General features: G+C 42.7%; 1 protein-coding gene across 1 annotated transcript in view; it reads right to left on the bottom strand.

The window, feature by feature from the left end:
* LOC127039543 (interferon-induced GTP-binding protein Mx2-like) overlaps positions 1-26058 on the bottom strand; it is a 29166-nt gene extending 3108 nt beyond the window's left edge. The window contains exons 1-12 of the mRNA XM_050933280.1: positions 25322-26058; positions 24298-24490; positions 21897-22034; positions 20606-20760; positions 18860-18998; positions 18173-18371; positions 17059-17137; positions 15364-15486; positions 7338-7479; positions 5225-5383; positions 4750-4826; positions 534-785 (exon numbers count right to left, since the gene is read on the bottom strand). Of these exons, the coding sequence (XP_050789237.1) occupies positions 534-785; positions 4750-4826; positions 5225-5383; positions 7338-7479; positions 15364-15486; positions 17059-17137; positions 18173-18371; positions 18860-18998; positions 20606-20760; positions 21897-22034; positions 24298-24490; positions 25322-25981 (2316 nt within the window). The 5' untranslated portion in view covers positions 25982-26058. The remainder of the gene's footprint in view (positions 1-533; positions 786-4749; positions 4827-5224; positions 5384-7337; positions 7480-15363; positions 15487-17058; positions 17138-18172; positions 18372-18859; positions 18999-20605; positions 20761-21896; positions 22035-24297; positions 24491-25321) is intronic.

Genomic DNA, 26058 nt, shown 5'->3' with positions numbered 1-26058 from the left:
GCCATGTTTCCACTTCTCCCCCTCCCTCCTGGAGCTTGCTAATGCCACCAGACAGCTGTTTGGCGGCCGCTGGGTGTGAAGCAGGAGGTGGTGAGGCGGGGGGGTAAAGGGAGCTTGGCTGCCAGTGGGTACAGAGCACCCACTAATTTTTCCCTGTGGTTGCTCCAGCCCTGGAGCACCCACAGAGTCAGCGCCTATGGCAGCATGATGAAGCAAGCCTCTGCTATACACTCAACCTGTAACTATACCTACAGAACAATTCTGTACATTGATACTGTACATGCCTTTCACATCACATCTACATTTGCCCATAGACATTTTGCATCGGCTGTTCAAAATTCCAGTTAATACAAAAAGATGTTATCCATGGACATCAAGGGAGGGATTATATGCCTTATAAATGTTTCCAGTGTTTTCTTAAATTAAAAAGAAAGAGAGACTCTTTCTATTGACTGCAAAGGGAATGGGATTAGTACATGCTGCAGGATCTGGAATGGAATAAAAATTGCTGTGGTAGGAATCCATAAACTTACACTGAAATATGCCTCCAGGTGATAAGTCATATCCTTAATGGCAGGGTGGTTCTGGACAGTTCCAAAATTGAAACTCAAGGCAGAGAAGTTCAGATTGTTGTCTGCTTCCTTTGGTGTTTCTTCCCTGATAACTTTTAAGTCTTGTCTGTAAACATTGTCCTGGCAGTATACAAGCTGCTCCATTTTAAAATGGATTCTGATAATTGTTTTGGCTTCCTCTGATTGTTTCTTGCTAATGTCTTCAATTCTGTCCTGTGAAGGGAGAATGAGGGGGGAAGAAAACTATCAAAATCCACTAAGCAACAGGTGGTACAGGTGAGTACAGGACCAGCCCCATGTGACAGGTAACATATGACATGGTGTCACAGGGTTCCAAGAGCACACTGTAAGAGCCAGATTCTGGCTCCCTGTCACCTGGTGCAAGGCAGGGCAATAGGACATCGCCTTGTGCCCCCATTACACTTGTGGACAGGAAAAGCCAAAAGCCTGCTGCTTGAGTTCCCTGAGTACAAACAAAATCCACACTTTTGGCCACGCCCAACCAACCAACCTTCAGCCAGGCACTGTGCAGCTAATAGTTCAGCTATAGCAGGGGTCGGCAACCTTTCAGAAGTGGTGTGTCGAGTCTTCATTTATTCACTTTAATTTAAGGTTTCACATGTCGGTAATACATTTTAATGTTTTTTAAAAGGTCTCTCTCTATAAGTCTATATATTATATAACTAAACTACTGTTGTATTGTAAAATAAACGTTTTCAAAATGTTTAAGAAACTTCATTTAAAATTAAATTAAAATGTTGATCTCACACCACTGGCCCGCTCAGCCCTCTGCTGATCTGGGGTTCTGTTCACCTAGGCTGGCAGTGGGCTGTGCGGGGCTGGTGGCCAAGACCCCAGACCGGCAGTGGGCTGAGCCACTCAGCTCACTGCCACTCAGGGATTCCATCTGCTGGCTACTGCCAGCTGGGATCCCAGTTGCCAGACCCGCTCACCCTGCTGCCAGTCTGGGGTCCTGGCCCTGCCCACATACAGTGGGTACCTACCTGCTCCCTGGTTCTGGCCCATTCTCTTCCTCTCTCTGCGCTGAGCTGAGGGTGGGAGTGCACTGAGCACAGGGCTGGGGCTGAAGGGTCTGGCCAGGAGCTAGAATGAGGGAGGGGGCTCAGGGTTGGAGCAGGAGGTTTGGGTGTGGAGCACTTACCTGGGAAAATCCCATTTGGTGCAAGGGGTGCAGGTGGGATTGTGGGGGTGGAATGGGGTGCAGGAGCTCCCATTTGGTGCTCAGGGTTGGGGTAGGGATGTGGGGGGTGCATGGGGTGTGGGGGGGTTGGGTATGTGGGGTGGTGTAAGAGTCAGGGCGGAGGGCTGTGGGCATGTGAGGGGGGGCAGGTGTCAGGGCGGGGGGGGCTGGGTATGTGTGTGGGTGCAGAGTCAGGGCTGGGGTTGTGTGTGTGGGAGTGAAGGAACCAAGCAGAGGGCTGGGTGTGTATGAGGAGGGTACAGGGCTCAGGGCATGGGCCTGGGGGCTGTGGGGGGCTCAGGGCAGAGGGCTGGGTGTGTGTGACGGTGGTCAGCGCAGGGGGCTGGAGGGGATATGCCCCTATTCCACCACCCCCTTACCCCAAGGCCCTGCCCCCGCTTCTTCTCTGCCTCCGCAAGAAGCAGCAAGCACACTGACTCTGCTCCTTCCTGACCCCCTCCCTTGCAAGGGCCATCAGCTCATCGGCAGGCAGGGAGGGAGGGACAAAGAGGTGGAGGAGAAGCAGGAACCCAGAACACTATGGGAATAAGCAGGGGAGCTGGCAGGACCAAGCTTCTGCCCCCTTCCCCCGTGGGGGCAGGGGAAGCGGAGGGCAGAGAAGAGCGAGCCGGGCCAGGCTGGGCAGGATTTTTAATAGCACACTGCTGCCTGCCAGGACTTAAAAATTGGCTCACGTGCTGTCTTTGGCATGTGTGCCATAGGTGGCTGACCCCTGAGCTATAGCAACCCCTCCTTTCTGGCCTTCCAGATTCCTTACCCTTTCAATCCACCCAAAGCTTTAGTGGGAAAATCATCTACCTCTCCTCAGTGCTACAATTACATTCAAACCTTCTTAAAATCCTTTCACAGGATTCACATTGCCTCCCAAGCCAAATTCAGCCTTATTCTCAGCTTCCACAAGGTAGTGCCTTCCTTCCTCCCCATCTGCTCTTGTCTCCCTGTAATCTCCCTGCCTTCTTCTTTGCTCACTTCATAGAATAGAATCATAGAAGATTAGGGTTGGAAGGGACCTCAGGAGGTCATCTAGTCCAACTCCCTGCTCAAAGCAGGACCAATTCCCAACTAAATCATCCCAGCCAGGGCTTTGTCAAGCCAGACCTTAAAAACCTCTAAGGAAGGAGATTCCACCACCTCCCTAGGTAACCCATTCCAGTGCTTCACCACTCTCTGAGTGAAAAAGTTTTTCCTAATATCCAACCTAAACCTCCCCCACTGCAACTTGAGACCATTACTCCTTGTTCTGTCATCAGGTACCACTGAGAACAGTCTAGATCCATCCTTTTTGGAACCCCCTTTCAGGTAGTTGAAAGCAGCTATCAAATCCCCCCTCGTTTTTCTCTTCTGCAGACTAAATAATTCCAGTTCCCTCAGCCTCTCCTCATAAGTTATGTGCTCCAGCCCCCTAATCATTTTTGTTGCCCTCTGCTGGACTCTTTCCAATTTTCTCACATCCTTCTTGTAGTGTGGGACCCAAAACTGGACACACTACTCCAGATGAGGCCTCACCAATGTTGAATAGAGGGGAATGATCACATCCCTCTATCTGCTGGCAATGCCTCTACTTATACAGCCCAAAATGCCGTTAGCCTTCTTGGCAACAAGGGCACACTGTTGACTCATATCCAGGTTCTCATCCACTGTAACCCCTGATTCCTTACCTGATTGCTGCCTGATTTTTCAAAGCTGCTGAGCCCCTGTATCTCCCAGAGATTTCAAAATGACTTTTGAAAATTAGGCCATAAACTTGTCTATCTTGTGTATGCCTCTGGGCCTTCTTTCAGGTAGTTCCCTGTGAGTGGCAGCCCTTTTCTGACTGTCCAATTATGGCTTCCAATCTCTCTCTCAAAGCCTTTTCTCAAATCTTAGTTCTTCAGTGACCATAGTCACATTAAAAAGGAAAACAAACAAATAAACAAAAAAAAGTTCCCCCCACATGAAATATATAAATCTCCTAAGCAGCCCCATCATCATATTGTCTTTGACCTTTCCATTCCCTGTGGTGTTGTTTTCTGTTCTTGGCTTAACACAGGCACTGCAAAGACTTATAAGCATGCTTGACTTTAAAGTAGTCCCGTTTAACAATCTGGGAGTAATTACATGCTTAAATCCCTACAGGAATGAAATCTGAGATTATAAACTCTTTGGTACAGGGACTCAATCTTTGTTGTGTGCAGTGCTATGCACATATATAGTGTAAAGTATAATGCAATCCATTCAAGAAGCTGGGAAATGTACAGTTTATAGCAATGACAATGTTACTGGATGATGTAACAAACCTTAATTTCTCCTGTGTATAAAAATTTCCATCTATTTAGTTTCTCTGTTACCTTCTTGCACAACATATTCATAAAGGTGCAGGAATCTCTACAAGTTGCTTAAAGGTACAACAATTAAATAAGTGACTGATCAAAAGTGAAGGAGTAACATGTAGTTCTATATACAATACATTATGCCATTCAGTATTGCTGGTCTTATATCAGGTTACATAAAACCATAGAAGTGTCAGATTAGAAGGGACCTCAAGAGGTCATCTAGTCCAGTCCTCTGCACTCAAGGCAGGACTGCACAATAATTAGACTATTCTTAACAGATGTTCATGTAACCTGTTCTAAAAACCTCAGATGATGGAGATTCCACAGCTTCCCTTGGCAATATTTTCCAGTGCTTAACTACCTTGACAGTTAGGAAGTTTTTCCTCATGTTCAACCTAAATCTCCCTTGCTGCAATTAAAGCCCATTGCTTCCTGCCCTGTCCCGGGAGGCTAAGGAGAACAATTTTTCATCTTTGTCCTTGTAACAACCTTTTATGTACTTGAAAACTTCTGATGTCCTCCCTCAGTCTTCTCTTCTCCAAACTAAACAAACTCAATTTTATCTATCTTCCCTCATAGGTCATGTTTTCCAGACTTTTAATCATTTTTGTTGCTTTTCTCTGGACTGCATATGGTGTCTCACCTTTGCAGCTCTGTTAAGATTTTGAAAATCCTCAAAATGATCTTTGCCAATCTCTGTGAAAGATTTTCGGACAATTTCTGAGGGGAGAAAAGAGACATAAAGTAAAGGACTGAGCTACTGGTAGTACAAGATTTGTGAAAACTGGTCATTCTCCATATCTATCCAAAGGACACTGCCTCAACTATTCAATTTTTAATCTCTCTTTGTCATATCTATGATGATTTTTTATTTTCCTATCGTGGTCCATTTCTAACTTTTTCAGAAATAATGTCCATTTAGGAATTTTGTACTGTCAAAATCTGAAGACCAGGCATAGAGATTTGAGTAAAGAGTAGTCTTATGGCTTGAAACTGGTTTGATTCAGATTCTTTTCCCCTGCCTGAAGCAGCCAAGATACAGCTCTTGCCATGTCAACCAAAATCTAGACAAACCAATATTTCTGAAGCTTGGGATAAACTTTGTAAATGAAACTCACCAACTACTTTCTTCAGCATCTCAATAGCTGGTTTTTCTAATGCCATGATTCTCTGCCTTACAATGGCCTCAAATGTCTTGTAACTGGTAAACCCTGGGAGCTCTCTTCCACGATACTGTTCTTCAAATCTCCACACTTCATGTTGTATAGTTTTTCTATCTATAACATTAAAACAATAGCACTATTTTAATATAACAAATCTAATGAATTTATAAAGACAATTATGGATTTAAAGTGGAAGCTTAGTTCTGTGTTCTGAAGATACTTTTGACTGGAAGAACTAATACACAGCTCATCATTTAAGCAAGTTCATTTTTGTAGAATTGAGTCAAAATATGCCATTACTACTTCTAAGACTGAACCGTTTCACTCATTGAGATGACCATATAAACTAACGGAAACAGGAACATGGGCCAGTATTCTGATCCAGTACAGCAATTCCTATCAGTCTGATACCCTTTCAGCAGTGGCCAATACATGATGTTTTAGAGGAAGATGTAAAAGAATTTGACAGCTACATATAAGAAAGTCTAGTTTAAACTTCCTGGAACACTCAAACAACATTGTCACTAAAACATTGTTAACACTGGAGAAATTTGCCATCCTAAATAATATTTGTTCCTCTTTGACTGGTACATGCATACCTCACATCCACATTTACTAGTGCTTTAAAGGTGTCCAATCTTGACTTATTGTGGGTAGATATAGGAATTATAGCATAATCGTGCATGACTGGAGGCAGGAAGTACACAGGTAATGCTGCATTCAGTTCTTAAGGACCATTCCTCAAGGACCATTCCTCTTAGAAACTCCAAGAGATTTCAAATACCTATGAGCTTATAGTCAAACACTACAAAAAAAGATTGAAGTGTAGTTTGTGTCAAATAGATTGGAGTTTGAGAGGCAAAACTTTAGAAGGATGGTGTAGAGGGGTTTGTAAAATTAATCAGTCAACCAGAAAAATATCTTCCAATGTACTTTACAATAGAAAGCCCAAAAGCCTGCATAATTCAGTAAAAGTCCTGACATTACCATTTATCTGCTATTTTTAATATTTATTCCATCTCTCTAATGATCTGCAACTAGAACTGTTTGATTAACTTACCTTGCAATTACTTCAGTTTATATAAACAATAATACCTGCCTCATATACAGTTCTTTCCTGGGGAAGATCTCAAATTATTTTCTAAAGGAAGGCAGAAATATCATTATCTCCTTTTTAAACGTAATGAAGGTGCACCTCCCATTCACACACATAAGCGCTTCAACTAATTCCAGAAGGGAATAAGTAACATCATAAAGAAGCAAGTTTTTCCTGGCTTTCTCTTCTTCTATTTTTCTTGTGTTTTTGTTCACCTGCTATCTCCTCTTTCCATCTGTTTTCCTACTTTTTTCACTCACCTAATACCTTTAGATTAACTGGTTCTGGGTATGTGGAGGGATAGGACAGATTAGACAATAGAAAACACCTGTGTCTAAATGTAGTTGCCCCTCAGTGACATGTACCCTACATATATTTTGTAACTATTCATTTAGAATTACATTTAACAATGTTTATATCGACATTCACGGACAGCTAAAAACATATAGCAAGAGGTGCTGCTCGACAGAAATACGTGCTTCATGTTCACCAAAAGGCAGAATTAATGGGTATTCTAAGTGGTTTAGAAATGTTTTGAGCTGATGTTAAAGTTAAATTTCAGTGAGACATTCTTCTTCTTTTAGATCTGGATTCAATAAGCAATTAGCAGACTGGGCTATCTGTGAAACATGGGTGTTCTTTAGGTGGTTATTTTATTACTCATAACTTGCTAGACTTTAAACTGTACACTTTTAAAAATCTTTTTAACATAAGTTATTCAAAGAACCAAGGGCATATTGTCAGCTGGTGAAATTGTCCTTGCATCATTGACTTCAATGGATATGGAGGGAATCCATTGATTTCAATGGAGCTATGTGAGTTCACACCAGATGAGGATCTTGGTAGACAAATTCTCATCACTTCAAGTTTTCAATTTCATTAACATGATCTATTTGCTGTCTTACAACTTCACTTAAAAGAAGTGAAGTGGAGTATTTCATAGCAGCTTCACAGGCAAGCCCCTGTACTTACCAGTCAATGCACTGTCATCAAGAAGCTTCCCCCATTTTTGAAACTCTGTGCGGATTTTTGTAAACAGTCTAATTTCATTTTCAAACATCTTTTCTTCTCCCACTACTGAACTCACAATGTCTTGATTAAACAGTTTGATTTTCTGTAATGAGATTTAAAAAAACCACTCTGAGTTGTATAAAGGCAGCATAGCTAAGCAAGAGTGAACTTGATTCTATTTTCCTTGTGGATCAAGGCAATCTTTTATTAAATTCCAATCAGTTAGATTTATGCAAAGCCAATTAAGATTGGTGGAGCTACAGAGCTATCAATGCTGAGGGCCTATTTTTTTCCTGCAGAGCTTCTATTACTGGGAAGACATTCAAAAAGAAAAGTATCCAGACTGACTTGCAGATCCCAAGTTGAGATTGTAGGCCTGGCCGTTAGAAAACACAACCACCATCTTATATTTGTAAACTGAGGACGTGTGTTATGGAAATCATTGAGATATAACCACAGAGCGCTATAATGTCATATTAACCAAAGTTCTGTCCAGCATTGAACTGCTCTACAAGTCAATGGGATTTGCCCTGCTAACTCATTTTGGTGCTTTTGAAAATCCCAACCTAAATCTTAATTCACCTCCTTTGTCCTTTTCTCTTTACCCTAAAAGCTGATATAACAGCAGCCAAGATTTTCAGAAATGGTGCCTTTAACTAGGCACCTAAATCCAGATTCAGGCACATATATAGAAGTGGCCTGATTTTCGTGGCAGTGGGTGGGTGCCCAGCATTTTTGAAAATCAGACCGTTTGTTTGGGTGCCTATATGTGGCTTAAAGTATCCAATTTTAAACACCTACTTTTGAAAAACTTTTTTTTTTAATTTAAATTTACTGTTCCTGACAGCTTTTGAGTCTGAAGTTGTCTAGTTATCAGCCAGGACAGCAGATGTACGTGCTTCTCCATTCTGTTCATGTGCCTCAGTCCTGTTCTGGAGGGGCAGTTCGTTCTCAATGCTCATTTAGTCCTTGGTTTTCTTTGCTGAGAGAGCTAGCATATCAGCATGGATTGTTTGGTTTCTTTTTTCCTCACTGTGGACACTTGTCCACTGAGAACTGCTGAGACCACCAACTCATTTCATACAGACCACTGAGCAGCCATCACAACAATTAGCAGTAACAATTTTGCAGAGTGAGCAGTAGAGCCCAATGACAATAGCGAGGATGGGTAGAAGCTGCCATACGTTAACCTATTTTTGTAAGTTTCATTTTTCTTATTGGGAGATGTGCTTTTATTGGGTGCCAGCTAGATATGTAGATATGAAGATTAAAACCTTTGAGTTAATATGCTAATCTCAGCTTCCCCTATCCTGAGTTGCCCTGAAATTTATATTATGTGACCAAAGCCCTTGGCTGTCTCAGGAGCTTACGGTCTGTATTATTTCTTCTGAATATTATGTCACCTGGTTTCCCTGTTCCATTTTGTATTGCTGCCTATTTGAACTCAAAGGGTTAAATCAGACTGGAGTTGGGGACTAGCCTAGGCAGAAAACAAAACTAGGATTAACTGATCGGGCAGTTTCAGGTACCCACCTTCACAGCAGCTAAGAAAGTAATGGGGCCATTACTGGGAGATGTTACTTCTAGGCGCCAGTGAAATTAATGTAATCCAAGGATTCTCAAACTCGATTGCACCATGACTCCTTTCTGACAGCAACAATTACTATACAACCCCAGGTGGATCATATAGAAGCCTGAGCCCACTGAAGCTCCGCCACCTCGAGTTGGGAGGCCAAAGCCAAAGGACTTCAGCCCCAGTCAGAGGGCCTATAACTTGAGCCCTGACACCCAGGACTGAAGCCCTTGGGCTTTGGCTTTAGTCCCAGGCAGTGGGGCTTGGGCTTCAGCCCCAGGCCCCAGCAAGTCTAATGCCAGCCCTGGCAACCTCATTAAAATAGGGTCATGATCATAGGCACCAACTCCATGGGTGCTCCGGGGCTGGAGCACCCACAGGGAAAAATTGGTGGGTCTTAGCACCCACCAGCAGCTCCTCCCGCCCCCCCCCGTCCCAGCTCACCTCTGCTTCTGCTCCGCCTCCTCCCCTGGGCACATCTCGTGCCTGCTTTTTCCCCCTGGCTCCCAGTGCTTGCACTGCAAAACAGCTGATTCACGTGGCAAGCACTGGGAGGGAGGGGGGAGGAGGGGGAATGTGGCATGCTTGGGGAAAAGGCAGGGCTGGGGCAGGGATCTGGGGAAGGGGTCCAATAGGGGCAGGTAGGGGGGGAGACTTTGGGGAAGAGGTTGGAATGGGGGAGGGGAAAAGGTGGGGGTGGGGCAGAGCCAGGGGCAGGGGGGCACGAGCACCCACCACCATCGGGAAAAGTTGGCGCCTATGGTTATGACCCAGTTTGGGGTCCCAATCCACAGTTTGAGAACCACTGAGGTAACCCATTTGCCTAATAGGGAGCTATCTCTTTTAAAGACCCATAGGGGGAGGTATGTTGTGTGTTTGGGTCATTGTTGCTTGGCAGATTTAGCACTTCACAACCAGAAGCTTCTGGAATTGGGTGTGGTAGTTTTGGGTCCACTCCAATAGGTTCCCTGTTGCTGGGGTCAGACTGCTTGAGGGCAGCTGCTTGACAAAGGGCCATGTGCCCTGTGGAGTTGGGAGAAGCTGAGACCAGGAGCAGACAGCAGGTTGTTTTCCTTAACTCTGAAGCATTTTGCAGCAGGTCAGTGATACTGTCAACCCTCCAACAGGCAATGTTAATTATGGACAGGGGAACTTGGGAGGGAAAAATAATTTATCCTATTTTTGTTTTATACTTTGAATATTGTTTGATTTTAGCCAAACTGTTTTAGTTAAATTGTCTCAAGTAGTGCAATTCACCAACTTTTCTTTCAGTGTGATAATGGGGAAAGAGTCATTTGTGTTTTGCTATTCTCAGTTTTATATTTTCTTGTAACAGCATTTTAAAAAAATATCTATATACTTACCTGCATAGGTGCTGACTCTGTGGGTGCTCTAGGGCTGGAGCACCCATGAAAAAAATTAGTGGGCGCTTAGCACCCACCTCCCCCCTCCAGCCACCAGTAACCCTGCTGATCAACTTCTCCCTCTCCCTCCCAGTGCCTCCCACCCGCTGTAGATCAGCTGTTCCATGGCGTGCAGGAGGAGCTGGGAGGGAGAGGGAAGAGTGGCGATGGGGGGGTGCTCAGGGGAGGGGGCAGAAAGAGGCAGCAAAGAGGTGAGCTGGAGGTGAGAAGAGGTGGGGTGGGTGTGGCCTTGGGGGAGAGGTGGAGTGGGGCAGGGCCAGGGGCAGAGTGAGGGCGGGAAGAGGAGGGGTGGGGGTGAGGGTTTGGGAGAAGGGATGAAGTGGGGGCTGGACCCAGGGCCGTCCTTAGGATTTATGGGGCTGTACGCAGTATTATTAAACTGGTGCCCCTATGCGGGATGGCAGCCCAAGCTCACAGCCTGGTGGGGGAGGGGGAGGAGGGACTTGACAGTAAAGGATAATGAGATGCCCGGCCTGCCTCATGGTGGCGGAGAGTCACAGTTCCCCGCAGAGACTTCCATGCCCTCTCCCTCATGCAGAATGGACATGAAGAAAGTACCTAATTAAAAGCACTAAAATTTGGGAATAAAAAATGTCAGTCACAGGTTTTTTGATATGCCCTGAAGTTTGTCAGAGATTTATTTGCAAAAACTTCATAGTAAGGGTGAGTCAGCTGTCCTGCTGAATACAACATTACATATAATGGAATACATGATGCAGCTCTTCTCTGTTTTACATTTTCTTAATCAGTATTTCTAAACTGAATTTATATTTTAAATGTACTCAAATCTTAAACCAGCATTCCAGATTACTACATATTTAACTCACTGAAACAAAGACATTCTTTTAAATTAATCAGAGAGGTTTAGTGTGTTCATAACAATGTTCATTGCTTTTAGAAAAAGGGAACAGTAATTTACTTTGTGTGATCTCCATAACAAGAGACATGGTTATGAAATTTCACCAACTTTAAAAAAATATGTTTCCAAAGATTTTAGGTATAACAAGGATTTTGTCTTACTAAGGTACTGATTTTGCTGGAGGGTTCTTTTAAAACTAGTTCGTCAGATAGTCAGAAGTAAAGAAAGGGAAACTCTTTGTCCAGCTATCTGGAAGGGAAGGACTGTTGTCCCTTTAAGGGCTCTCTTCAGTGGGGAGTGGGGGGAGAGGTGGTGAAGGGATGGACAGAAAGGACACAGGAAGACTTGGAAGCACTTTTTTTTTTTAACTATAGTAATTAAAATGTGTATTTTAGATAAGGGAGGTCTTTTGAAGAATTTATTTAAAAAACTGTATGTCTGAAGATCCACACATTTAAGGCTAAAGATGATTGTGCATCTAAAACTCTATGCAAGCATTTTTTAGAAATGTGATTTTATAATCTTCACCAGCTCACTAATGAAATATTTTTAAAGCAAATTTTAAACTAAGGTCCTGTAGACTGACATGTTCTGTGTAAATATTACATTAATGCACAACTGTTTTTGTCAGTAAAGTCAGAAACTGACAGTATAAAAATTTATTTGAGCATAAGCTTTCGTGGACATCTGATGAAATGGGTTCTAGTCCACAAAAGCTTATGCTCAAATAATTTGTTAGGCCTGGTCCACACTACAGCATTAAATCAATTTAAACCGTTAAATCGATTTAACGCTGTACCCATACACACTACAAGGCACTTTAAATCGATTTTAAGGGCTCTTCAAATCGATTTCTGTACTCCTCCCCAACGAGAGGAGTAACCCTAAAATCGATATTACTATATCGATTTAGGGTTAGTGTGGACGGAAATCGAAGTTATTGGTCTCATTCTTTTACTGAGCTACCCAGAGTGCACCACTCCGGAAATCGATGGTAGCCTAGGACCATGGACGCACACCACCGAATTAATGTGCCCTACTGTGGACGCATAAAATCGATTTTATAAAACCAGTTTTATAAAACCGATTTTAATAATTTCGATTTTATGCTGTAGTGTAGACGTGGCCTTAGTCTTTGAGGTGACACAAGGACTCGTCCTTGTTTTTGCTGATACAGACTAACAGGACTACCACTCTGAAACCTGTCAGTATATACCTTGGGGTTGGCAAATGCCTGTTAAATGGCTTTATTACCCCTTGAATGTCTTTTTAACAGTTTCAATGTTGTGCTAATAGGTCTGGCAGGCTGGAGGTTTTTTCACTTTTAACTACTAGATTCCCTCCCAAGGAAGACTCACCAGGCTAGAGCAGCCATCTGTGGGAGCCTGCAGGAAGGGTCAGAACAGGGATAGGAAAACTGGAGGGTGGACACTAAGACCCAGTGGTGCCCCAAATTTTCAGGTGCCCTACGCAGCTGCCTATGTTGCCTATGCCTAAGGACGGCCTTGGCTGGACCTAGGGCAGAGGGGGTGGGGTTGAGCACCCTCACCCCTGCCCTAGAGAAGAAGTCAGTGCCTATGCTTGACTGAGTGGTTGGTTAATCAGTTAGCTGACTGGCTAACATTGATTTCAGCAGAGGAAGAGTCTACATGGATTCCAACAAGCAAGTGGAGGGAAGATGATGTTTTTGACTCAGCAAACTGAATAGATTTGTTGATCAAAGACTCTGAGATTCGGGTGAACTCAACCTAAGCTTTTGGGAACTCTCAGTTTCTTCTCACTGTTTCTGTGGGGACTGAACTGTTTAGATTTTAATTTGTTTTAATGTACAACTGTGAAGCTAATGCCTGTGGATTATAAAATAGCCATGTTAGGCTGTAAAATTAAATTACTGTTATTTGTTTCTTTATCATAAGATTTTTATAAAGTTGTTACTTAAATTAATTTCTTTTGGGACTTGAACATGTGGAGGTTGACCCTATACAATCCTTGCTGAAAATCCTTAGAGACTGAATTCTGGGTCTCCAGCTACTTTTCTATGGGAGTTGGATTTTTTTAGGCACTGAAGAATGGCAACGAAGTGAACTTGAGCCCACTCAAAGATTCTGATAAGCAGTTTTGTTTTGCCAAAGCTGCAACCTCGCAGACTATATCAAAGGGAGGGAACTTCAAGTGACAGGGGAGGGGTGGCCCTGAGAGTGTCTGTAAAACAGCTGGCAGGCTGAGAGGTTTCATTCAGAGGCAGAGGAAGCTTGTTGCAAGCAGTGTAGACTGGTTCTCCCAACTCAGAGATGAAAAAGAAGCTCCAGACCTGCCTGAGCTGTGGACAGAGAGGTTAAGCTTGGGTAAGGGAATATGCATGTAAATCTCTGTTAGTTTATATCCACTTCCAGGGCCGGCTCCAGGCACCAGCCGAGCAAGCTCATGCTTGGGGCGGCAAATTCTACAGGGCGTCATTCCAGCCAATCCTAGGGTGGCACAGCAGGGTTTTTTTTTTGTTGGTTCTCCGATCCGGCCGCCCTGTAGGGCGCAGAGGTGGGGAGCACCCTGCAGCAAACTGGGCAGGGCAGCCCGCATCCTTCCCTCCCAGACGACCGGAGCGGGACAGAGCCCTCCCAGCAGGTGAGGCAGCGGGAGGGGCTGCGTGGAGAGTGCCTTGCTGAAGCCCTGGCCACCCCGTTGCCTCCCCTTCCCCCCCATTAGACCGGGCACGCACTCTGCAGCACAGGGAGTCCCCCTGGACCCTGGCTCCAGCCGCCCTATAGGGTTTTTTTTTTTACCTGCTTTGCCAGCCGCACCGTTCCACCCTGCCCCGCTTTGCCTCTCCATTTTTTGTTTTATCCCCCCCTGCTTTGCCGCTCCAGCAGTGCCACAGGTTCCACCCCACCCCACTTTGCCGCTCCAGCGGTGCCTTTTTTTGTTTTGTCCCCCACTTCGCTTTGCCGCTCCAGCCGCGCTGTGCTTTCTTTTTTTTTCCCCTCTGCTTTGCCGCTTCAGCTGTGCTGCAGGTTTTGGGTTTTTTTTTGCTTGGGGCGGCAAAAAAGCCAGAGCAGGCCCTGTCCACATCTCTAAGTCCTGTGAACCTTTTGGCTAAAATACATCCCGCTTTGTTTTGAAGTGTTTGTCTCTTCCAGAGGCAATGCATGATGGTGGTGGTGGTGGTGGTGGTGGTGTGAGTGTGAGTGAGAGGAGAGGCATGTGGGGCCATGTGGCCCTCCAGATTTCTGCCAGGGTTTGCCAGCCCTGCTTGGTCACATGATGCTGCTGGAGCCTGAGCTGCACCCCACAGGGAAAGGCAGCAGCAACAGCTGAGAGCTGCAGGGAGGGGACCACTGCTTTCTGGGATGGGGTGGGGAGGAGAGACTGAGGGTAAGTATGGGAGCCTCCCTCGGGAGGATGGAGGGGGAGCATGACTTGAGCTGTTCCGGGGGTGGCCGAACCTTTAAATTGTGCCCCTTCCCACTATCTCACTTATGGGTGGTCTCTGCTGTCTCCCTGCAAACATATAGTAACACGTAATCCCAGAGGAGAACTTTGGCAGGGCCTAAGATCAGTTGGACCTGCTAAATAGTATGGTTGGCAGCCAGGAAGGTGTAACCTGGAGACCCAGTCAGAGAGTGATTGGATCACAACATCCCACCCCAAAGAGAAGTGGAGGCACGAGCCTGTGTCCTGATGGGGGTGCACTTGGGGGAGTGGAAGAAAGTCTCTGTGGGAGCAGCCTACCCAAGGACTGTGTGAACAGCCATTCACCACAGTAGGTATCATAAAATTTAAGGCCAGAAAGGATCGTCATGATCATCTAATCTGACTTCCTAGACATCGCAGGCCACCAAATCTCACCCATCCACACCAGTAATAGACCCATAACCTCTGCATAGGGTTATAATAAAGAGATAGGTGGAAGAGCTTCATAACACTGGACACCATGAGCCAAGCACAACTATGGTTTAAATTCAAGGATGCACTTAGGTTTGTGTGTGTTCTAAGCAATGAAAGTCCTACAAACTGTTGATGGCAGAAATGAATTTGTTTCCTTTGATATTCCTGAGCTTATCAAAATCAGGAAAGTTTAGTAATTGTTCAGCTCTCTTTGCTGTGCCACAGAACCAAATACATATTTGTACTTACATCTATTAGAAAAAACAACTTCTCGTCTTCTGCTTTTGGTGTGCCTTTGCCATATTTGAGTAACTCTTCAGTTGTTTTTTGGAGTTGAATGTTTATTTGCTCTTCTAAAGCAGGCAAAGATTTCTAGGGGAGAAAAAACAACAATACTTGTACAGTTTGGACAATTCTATTATTTGAAAGAAATAGACCATTTCAGAGTGTGACACAGAGATCTCTGAATCTTGCACTGCCCTTAAAAGTCCAGGTATGCTCTGTAGTCTAAAACAACCCTGCCTGTACTGAGAAAAGAATGGGGAAGGTTTAAAGTATGGTATTCTTCAGTGATTTTCTTACATAAAAAAGCAGTGTTGCTTTGCTGGTCTAGTACAGCATCCTATTTAGAGAACCAGTGCATCTCAGCAACCTTTTCATTATTATTAACGTTGTTTATAAAAGCACACATAGTATCTAAAATATTCCATATTTACTGTATATAAATTATTCAGGCTTCCAAAAGTTGACAATTATGACTATAGTTCCCTCTAGTTAGCACTATTCATCCATGGATCTCCAAGCGCTGTACAAAGGAAAGCAAGTATCAGAATCCCTATTTTAAAAACAAGTATCAGGGGGTTGCCGTGTTAGTCTGTATCCACAAAAACAACAAGGAGTCTGATGGCACCTTAAAGACTAACAGATTTATTTGGGCGTAAGCTTTCATGGGTAAAAAACCTCACTTCTTCAGATGCATGGAGTGAAAGTTACAGATGCAGGCATTATATAAAGACACATGAAGAGAAGGGAGTTACCTCACAAGTGGAGAACCAGTGTTGACAGGGCCAATTCGATCAGAGTGGTTGTAGTCCACTCCCAATAACAGATGAGGAAGTGTCAATTCTAGGAGAGGCAAAGCTGCTTCTGTAATGAGCCAGCCACTCCCAGTGCCTATTCAAGCCCAAATTAATGGTGTTAAATTTGCAAATGAATTTTAGTTCTGCTGTTTCTCTTTGAAGTCTGTTTCTGAAGTTTTTTTGTTCAAGAATAGTTACTTTTAAATCTGTTATAGAGTCTTCAGGGAGGCTGAAGTGTTCTCCTACTGGTTTTTGTATGTTACCATTCCTGATGTCCAATTTGTGTCCATTTATTCTTTTACGTATGGACTGTCTGTTTTTTTACCCACGAAAGCTTATGCCCAAATAAATGTTAGTCTTTAAGGTACCACTGGACTCCTTGTTATTTTAAAGACAGGAACACTGAGTCACAGAGAGATTACGTGATTTGCCCATGGTTAAACTGTAGGTCAGCAGCAAAGCTGAGAACAGAATACTGGTCAGCTGACTATCGCTGGGTAAAATTTTTCAATGAATAATTTATTCACCTGAAAAATGAAGGTTCAGTCCACCCAATAGTTTCAGCTGGGGAAGAGCTGGACTTTTCCAATTTACTGACAAATTCCAAACATTATTGGAACCAAACCAAGTAATTCCCCTGGCTGGCATCTGAACTGAAAAATCCATTATCTGCCCAGCTTGACACCTGACTGCCAAGCCAAGGCTCAGTATAGTCGATCTTGTACTTCCAGATTACCATCAGGCAGGGTAATTAAAGGCTATTCATAGAAATAATTTCTACAGACCCAGTCCTCTAAAACTGCAGGATCGGGTCCTGTTTTTAAAAAAATGGTTTCTCATGTAAAGTGTTTCTTTGTTAGCTTACATTAATGTGTTCCACAAGCTCAGCTGTAAGTTTCTCTGCCAAAATGGGGATAGTAGCCTTGTTTTCATCTAGAAGAACTCTGAAAACAGAATAAGGAATATGAAGAGAGACAACTCGCATTTGCCAAACAAGAGAGTAGTGTCTTCCCTAGTTCTGCCACACAAAGCAGGTAAATACACCTCTACACCAATATAACGTGACCCGGTATAACAGGAATTCGGCTATAATGTGGTAAAGCAGAGCTCCGAGGGGGCGCAGCTGCGTTCTCCGGCGGATCAAAGCAAGTTCCATATAATGCGGTTTCACCTACAACACGGTAAGATTTGTTGGCTCCCGAGGACAGCGTTATATCGGGGTAGAGGTGTACAGTTTCTTCTGATCAAGCAGGGGAATGCTAGTAAAGGTGCAGCCATAGCCTCACTACATCCTGCCAAATCTGCTTTTGTGCAAGATTAGATCTGAAATGATGAGCAGTTTGCTGAACAGACTGAGAACAGAAAAAGGTTCAGAACTGTAACTTCAGAAAAAAATCATGAGATAAAAATATCCACCTTTATTGCTGTATTATAAGAATGTATGTACTGCTATATATGGTAGGGATACTCATTCAGAACCACTTCCAGGTTAAAAAATTCTCTTTATGCCTTAAACGCTGAAGAGCAATAGTTTGTGGAGGAGGACAGCGTTCCCCTGACACAGACCATATCTTTCCTGCGAGTTTCCCCATTCTTTCCAGTGGATAGAACGATATGCATTAATACCTGAGCCAACAAAGCACTTTAAAGCCTGTACTTAACTTGACTCCTTTGGGACTACTTCAGAGTTTAATGGTCACCATGTTTTTAAATGGTTTTCTGAATCAGGGCTTAAATCAAACTTGAATCTGAAAAGAAGTTGAGTTTAAGTTGAGAAGTAATTTGACATGTAAATTCTTCCTTACATTTTGGAAAATGCTACCACACAGACAATGCAAACAAACAAAAGCCCCACCTCCAGCTAAGTTTAAGGATAATTCTCATTGTGGGCCTAATCCAAATCCGATGGGAGTCAGCAGGAATCTTTCCATTGATCTCAATGGACTTTGGATCAGGCCCTTTAAGTGTTTGAAAACTACCTAAAATGTTCATGCTGCTCAAAGAAAGCTCTCTCCTTCTGGATTGCAGAGGCCAGGGTGAGTTTCTCACAAATATCTTGCTGCCCACGACATTTAACAATCATATAACCCTTCTTTAGGTGGATGACAAGGTTTCGTATGATATCAACAACCAATGCCTCAGTTCCTCTGTCCACCAAATCTGGTTTTGTTAGGATCCCTGGGAAGTAATATGATGAGAAGATTATACAAGCACAGAAATGAATATGGGAAATATCTATTGTGAGTATCTAGTTACCCAATGCAGCATTGTTTCCGACAGCATACGCTAAAGAGATTTCTCCAGCGGTGCTGTAAGTTCCCTCCCCTCCCCTCAACCTCTCTGTCCCCCATCCACCTTTTTCAGGAACACCTCAGGAATATCAAATTAATAGCAGAGCTTTTACAATATTAACTTTTAATCTTTTCAGTTTTCAAGATATTTATAGGCATAGTATCAATGGCAGTAGGGCCCCAAATTAAGCTATCCCTTTAGATATTGGTTCCCTTTTATCAGTGTGCAAAATTCATGTTATTTCATACTGGTTGTCTTTTCCTCATAGCGGGTAATTCTATCCAGGGTTGGGGCAGGGTGGGGAGAATATTAAAATGCCATGAAAAATAATCTACTTTCCCCATATTTGCATTTTTTTTTAAAGTACGTCTCACCTAGAGTTCTCTCCCCATCAGGGTCTACCTCTTGAGCCATTTTCAGTGCCTCTGTTGTTGCGATATCCACATTACTTGGCACCACTACCAAATTTATAGTCTCTTGCTTAGCAATAAATTTTTTAATTAGTTTTTTGATCTGTAATAAAATATGGTAAGAAAGAAATACAGTAAAGTTTGATGTGACAAATGCCATTGGATGTCAGGCTTCTCATCATCTGACGAGGTGGAATGTCATACACATGATGGATACAATCATACAATAGAAGCTAAGGTGTAAATTTCAGTGGCTGAATTCAGCCTGATTATCTAAAGGTAATCCGAATGTGTAACATGGTCCAGAACAGACTGCTATTATATCGGCCTTGGGAAATTATCATAAAAATTTACTAGACCAGGTACACAATCTATTTGATGATGAATATGTTAATGATATTTTACCTGCATTAGAGACAACCAAATTCTATTGTCTAAATGCACAGCTAAGAAAAAAAAATCAAGTTGATTATATTGACATGTCAAGATCAGATAAAATGTAGAGCTAAATACATCCATCTCAAAAATGTAGCTATCAAAAGAAAACAAAATGTCTTGTGTTTGCCTTTCAGTGAAAGATTGGTAAAAAGTAAATAAAACTGACATGAAATTTGGCTGTTTTTCCCCCCATGTTTGAATCCCAACGATCAGAGTTTCTCACGGTTTTGTGTTGTTTTGCCAAATCTTCACAAAGCTCTACTTATATTGAATTCATGTAACTATTATCCACTTACTCCTGCTGCCGAGGTGGAGTATGGGCGTCGATTCGGGGATCAATATATCACATCCAGATGAGACGCGATAAATCAGTCCCTGATACATCGAACACTACCTGCCGATCCCACGGGTAGTATAGACTTATCCTGAGTTTCCAAAAATCTTCCCTTGTCTTCTATATTTCCCTTCAACACCATTTTCTGTCACATTCAACAAGTAAGATGCTTTATCTCACTTATTTTGCAACTGGAGAATGTGGGCCGTTCAGGACAATTGACATGTGCAGCTGGTGTCACACCAATCATTTTATTGTGGATAAAATGAGTAGAGTTGTACAAATTACTATAGTAATTTCATCACAAAATAAAGTCTTACTGCACTGAGAGATAGTAAAATTAATGGAGCCAGTTTGTCTTTTCCTTACTATACGCCATGGTCCTCCGTTGTAGAAGAATACACTAGACAGAGATTTCTTTAATTATGAGCCTTCCTTTTGCTAAATTTTGTCTGTAGGGCTGACCAGCATGTGTTTCATTCTAAGTGACCATCACTCTTATTTTCAGCACTTCCTCCACCAATAATTGTCCTGTGTGTTGTCTACAACATCTTTAATGCTGGTTGTGAGGCAAGTTAACTGTACAGAATACTATTGTCTAGATCAGCGGCGGGCCGCGAGACAGTTTGTGTACATTGACTGTCCACAGCTTCCAGGGGCCACAGTTCACTGTTCCCAAACAATGGGAGCTGTGGAAAGCAGGGCTGCCCAGAGGATTCAGGGGGCCTGGGGTCTTCAGCGGTGAGGGGCCCCCGCTTTGGCTGCCCCGCCAAAGTGCCCCGAAGACCCTGACGGGCCGTCTGTGGTCCATAGGATGCAGGTTGCCCGCCACTGGTCTATATCCTCCAGCAAAACCTTTTGTTTAAGATAATTTGTGCATTTGATTTCTACTGATGTAACTTAGCTGTTTCCTAGCTCAGAACATGTATGTGCATTACCTGTTCTCCAATGTCTCGTGGCTGATTCCCTACAGCCACCCTAGCAATCCCTGGAAGATCAATCAGTGTCAGATCTGGAACATTTGGAGAGCTAATTTCGAGGGAAATTATTTCTTGGCTAATGCCCACTCCTTCACCAGCTATTGCATTCTGGGCTACAAAGGAGAAAAGGGAAAGACCAGAAAAGCAAATTTTAGAAACTCCTCGTGGGAATTTCAGATTAGAACATATCAGAACTGGAAAGCTCCTGTTGCCCCTTGGGATTTTTTTTTAATTATTTTATTTATTTTTTTAAAAGAAAGGCATTTTGGGATCCAATCCTGCCCACACAAAATCCCATGGAAATCAATGGGGTATGATTGGACTCCTTTTCAGGATTTGAGCCTTAATAAAAATTGAAGAATACACTGTCTACGAATTAAACTTTCAGTAATCTCAATGTACAAAAATCAAATACATGGAGCTGTTTTTATAAAAAAATAATATAGTGATACAATAAAATACTTAACATTTATATAATTGGTTCCTCATCTCCAAAATGCTGGACACGCATTAGTTAATCCTTGACAACCTTGCAAGGTAGCAAAGGGTTATTATACACATTCTATAAACAGATGCAGTGAGGCACAGAGATTAAGTGACTTGTCCAAGATCATATAGCAAATCAGTGGCAGAGTCATGAACAGAATAGAAGGATATAGAGCGCCAGTCCTCTGTTTTAACCATCAAACACTACCTCACAGAAGTGTGGAAGTACATACAACTGATTTGTTGATTCAAAATAACATCATTTTTATAGCTGTGTATTTCTGCTATTTCTTGATATCAAAATAAATAATTTCTCATGAGAAACCTTCAGTCGCATAATTAGCTTATTTGACTTTTATGTCACTTACCTTGCTACCATACCAGTTTTTTTAAAATTATTTCTTGAAAACCTCAGAGAATAAATATATATGTAAAAACAAAATGTTATGACCAATAACAATGTAGGTAACTACACAAGCTTAGCCAAGGACAATCAAACTTTAAGCTTCAGGGCATAAGCTGATAGCCCTTGGGGTAGGAGAGGTGTTTTCTCCCAGCATGTAAAATGCTGCAATGCCACTAAGATCAGCTGAGTTATGCCGCTTTAGTCCAGCTGTGAACGTGGTTCCCTGTGTTCTTTGCACTCTCAGCAGTCGTGATCAAGGTTTTAATTTGGGAAATGTTATGCTGCCTAACAGAAGGGAATAAAGGATGAAAAGAAGGCTCTGATGAATTAAATCAGAATGCAATAAATAGCACTTACCTTTTCTTATTTTCTTATCCACCACTGAGGGATTGTGGAGTTCTTCATCTATATCCAGGTAACTAATTTTCCCTTTCCATTCCTGCTGAGGAGCCAGTTTTTTCAGTCTAAGCACTAAGGGACATCTGGTGGTAATACCTGCAGTTGTCCATAAAGAGAGTTAATTCTGTTAACTATCATCCTTGTTACTTTGAATGGGTACAAAGCACCCCACAGAATGTAGCTTTTCCCACAGTATGCAGAAGAATGGCCAAAGCGTTTCAGTATGTTCACACAGCTCACACACTATGGAATATCTGAGAGTTGGAAAAGCATGCTGGGCATTGGTAGGGCAGTGAGGAAAACTATCATCCCATTTGTATGCAGCACTGCGCAGTGACCATATTTTAAAAGTTGTTTCTGTTTTGAAAGATTTCAAATTTGTTTGAAAGCTATTTCATATACTTAAAGTGGGTAACGGAAACCAGTAATATATATCTGAAGAGAGAGGAAACTTTAAAGGTGTGCGTATGTATGCTAGATGTTTTATACTTTTAAAATAGCTGTTCAGTATCATATCCCTACTATAGAATTGTATCCCGATCCGGTTCTATAGTAGGGAGATCATTTTGTATTGCATAGACTTGTTTAAATATTCTGTAGATGTATTAATTTCCATAGATTTTTAAGAGTAATTTCTATAGAACCCTGTTAGGAGTGCTAGTGACAATGTAGGATTCAGGCCTGTATTTTCACCTGAGATAGTATTTTGGGTTTTGCTTGCTGTTTAATTTTTTGATACACATACATTCTTACTAATATGTATGAACAAAAGGATCCTTGTTAATATGTGTAAACAAAGAACAAAGACACTGTATACGTTGCTTCTGCCTAGCTAGATGGGTTTGTTAGTATAATGGGAACAGATAAGAGCAGTTAAAGTGTTACTGGGATGGTGGGAGTATAATATACAAACATGCAACTCTTATCTCAAGGCAAGGTCAAGCAATCAGTCGGGAGGCGCAAGGGCGGGTTGGGGGGAAGATAAAACACTAAAAGGCCAGAGAAATGCCTGCCCTTGACCGTAGCACATTCTCATTCCTTACCCCTCCATTGGGGTACAAAAGAGGTCGGACGAAGACTCCAGACCCATGACCCCCACCCCCCAAACAGAACATGACCATAAACTGTAAGCAGTGGGCGTGCATTTCAGGTATAATTATGCCTGCGGAGGAGTGAGGGACGAGACACTGTGAAACATGCTCTGCGGCATCAGAGTTATGATATACATGCTTGCTGGAAACTAACCCAATAAACATCACATTCCCTGCACTTTGGACTTCTGGTCTTCTGTTTCCTGTCTGCATGACAAGAACCAGGGGAGAAGGTGAAGGGAAAGCCCTCTAACAAACCTTGTTTAATTTTAATAGATTTTAAGGCCAGAAAGGACCGTTATGACCATTAGTCTACATAACACAGGCCATAGAATTGCACTCAGTGATTCCTGCATCAGGCCAATATCTTCATGTCATGCTAGTGAATATCTTTTAGAAAAACATTCAGTCTTGATTTTCATAGACTCCTATTGGTTTCAACTCTATTAATCTCTATGACATTTTCCCTTCGGGAATAGCAGCCAAACTTGACAGATACAAAAAAGGAGGAGACTTCCACTCTGGCCAGCCGCACACCCCGAAGGTGTGAAGATGAAGCAAAGATGTGGAAGAATGCTCTGGAAGTACTGTGGTTTACCTGCTGTGTCCCTGGCAGTTCTGTTGTTAGACAGAGTAAAGTGGTTCAGAATAACACCACCTTTTGCAGACATAGTGTCTTTCGTAAATACCTGGAACACAATGCATGTGTCTCCTGTTTGGCCACTAGCTTCAGCATATGCTGTCAGATAGTCTTTTGAGTGCCCATACTGCTGCCTCTGCTTGGGTCATGAGAGTTGCAGGCAGACGTCCTGCTGTGCCAACACAGAGTTCTCTGGAACAAACGTTACTATTATCTGGCTAAGGAGTAGTTGGTTCCCTTCACACAATTACCTTTTCTGAATATAAAGTCAACATGGAAACAGAACATTTTGATGTTTCTCAAAATAATTTTTCCAAACGTTGTTTCACAATTAAGTCTGGAATACAAAGTTTTATTCCCTTAGGAAACTAAAGCAAATTTCAAAATAGTGGAATTTCCCACAAAAGGGATATTCCAGTTGCCGCACAATTCTCATCATAACAGTGTTTTCTGAATGATGGGATTGGGAAAATACAAATTCTTTCGGGTTGTGCCAGGGACGAATCTTAACCCAACTTTCAGTGTCCCCAAACTGACATGAATTACAGAGTATCAGACAGAAACACACCACTGCGACTCGGGGAAGAGTCAGATTTCTGACATGAAAAGCTAAGAGGTAAATTCTTACCACTGCCTCTAGGAAGAGCGACACCGGACAGGGCTTCTAGAACCGAGCTTTTTCCAGAACTCTGGTCTCCAATCACTGCAATTGCTGGCAAAGCCAGGTCCTTTTCTACTCCGAGCGCTCTCAGGGAGTCAATGAGATCAATACAGGGACGGATTTTCTCCTCATATTGGTTGTACAAGCTGTGTTCTGCATTCTGTAAGAATAACATTACATTTCATCTGAGCTTGTTTCACAGAATCAGGCATAGTTAAACATGTCTATGCCATAAATGATGCACATCAGCAGCAAACTGTACTTCACCCCACCATACTACTCGCTTTGTACTGTGAGCTACAAGCCTTCTGTAGTATTCTTGACAAGGTAAACACATTTCTGTAAATTCAGCAAAATTTAGCTAATTTGCACCAATGGCTGAAATATCTATTGCAAATTACTGAATTTTACAAATTAGCAAGTGAGTGAATACACAATAAGAAAAGCAAGAACACCACCTCATCAAATGTCCTTTGTTCAGTCTTCGTACTTCTATCAATTTCTATTGAAAACACTGAAGCCTCATGTAAAAAAAAAACAAAAAACCACCAAAAACTCAAATCCCATAATATCTGTTTAAAGTTTCTTACTGTGACTATTCATTAAGATATACATTCAAGGGGAAAGTTGGAGTTAGGTTGTGGCCCTTCTATTTTCTATGCCTACATTTTTTTACACCTGCAAATGAAATGCAGGGCAAATCTTAGTAATTACACAACTGAGCACCTGGCCTCCAATCCTGGAAATATTTACGCATGTGATTTACAAAGTACTATATGAGTCAAAGGGATTTACACATGTGCATGAAGTTAAACATGTGGTTAAGTGTTTGTGTGTGCAAGTCACACACAGACACAAAACTGTTTTGATCTGTGTCTGCAGACTGTGTCTGCAGAAGTGAGCCCAGACCACTGAAAATTCAGCCCTGACACAGCTGAACATTAATCTCAGAGTCATCAGTTTTCACTCAAATGCCAGATATGTGACTTACCTTATTCTTTTGCTCTTGGAAATGATATATTCTCCCTTGCTGTTTCATCTTCTCTTGAGGATATTTCTCAGCAGCAGCCCAGCGGGCTGAGTCTATGTGTCTCTGAATCATCTCAATCCACTCTGGAGGTGCACTCTGCATGACAGGGTGTGGCACTGCAGTAGCTCCTTTTGACTCTGTTGGTTGCAGTCTTGTTAAAGCTTCTTTTGACTGTGTTGGGAATGATCCTGGAAAAACTGCTTTAGTATGGGCTGGGAAATATCCTGGGAAAGCTCCTTTTGATTGGGCCAGGTGTGATTCTGTAAACATTGCATCTGACTGCGCTGAGAGCGATCCTGTAAAAACATTCTGTGCCGGTGCGGGCGATGTTACAAAACTGTCTTCTGACTCTGGCGGGAGAGGTACTGCAAATTCTTCTTCTGACGGAGTTGGGAATGATCCCGCAATAACTGCTTGAGACTGTGTTGACAGTGATGCTGCAAAAGCTGCATTTGACTGTGGGGGGTGTCTTCCGCCAAGGAATACTTGTGATTCTTTGGCCATCAGGTAAGTTTCAGGCCTTGACTGTGCCGGCATCCTGCGCAGTGATGGTTTGTACATTACCTGTCTGCTTCTTTGCTTGCCAGATGAAGATGCCCAGCAGCTCTGGGACTTGTTCATTAACTGTCACTGAAAAGCAAATGTCTAGTCCAGCAACTCTTCTGTATTGCTCTGAAAACAATAAGTGGTCTTGAATG

Source organism: Gopherus flavomarginatus, chromosome 1 (genome assembly GCF_025201925.1).
Source record: "Gopherus flavomarginatus isolate rGopFla2 chromosome 1, rGopFla2.mat.asm, whole genome shotgun sequence".
Taxonomy (NCBI): Eukaryota; Metazoa; Chordata; order Testudines; family Testudinidae; genus Gopherus; species Gopherus flavomarginatus.
Note: the sequence above shows the minus strand (reverse complement) of the source record. Positions and strands in the feature narration are given on the sequence as shown.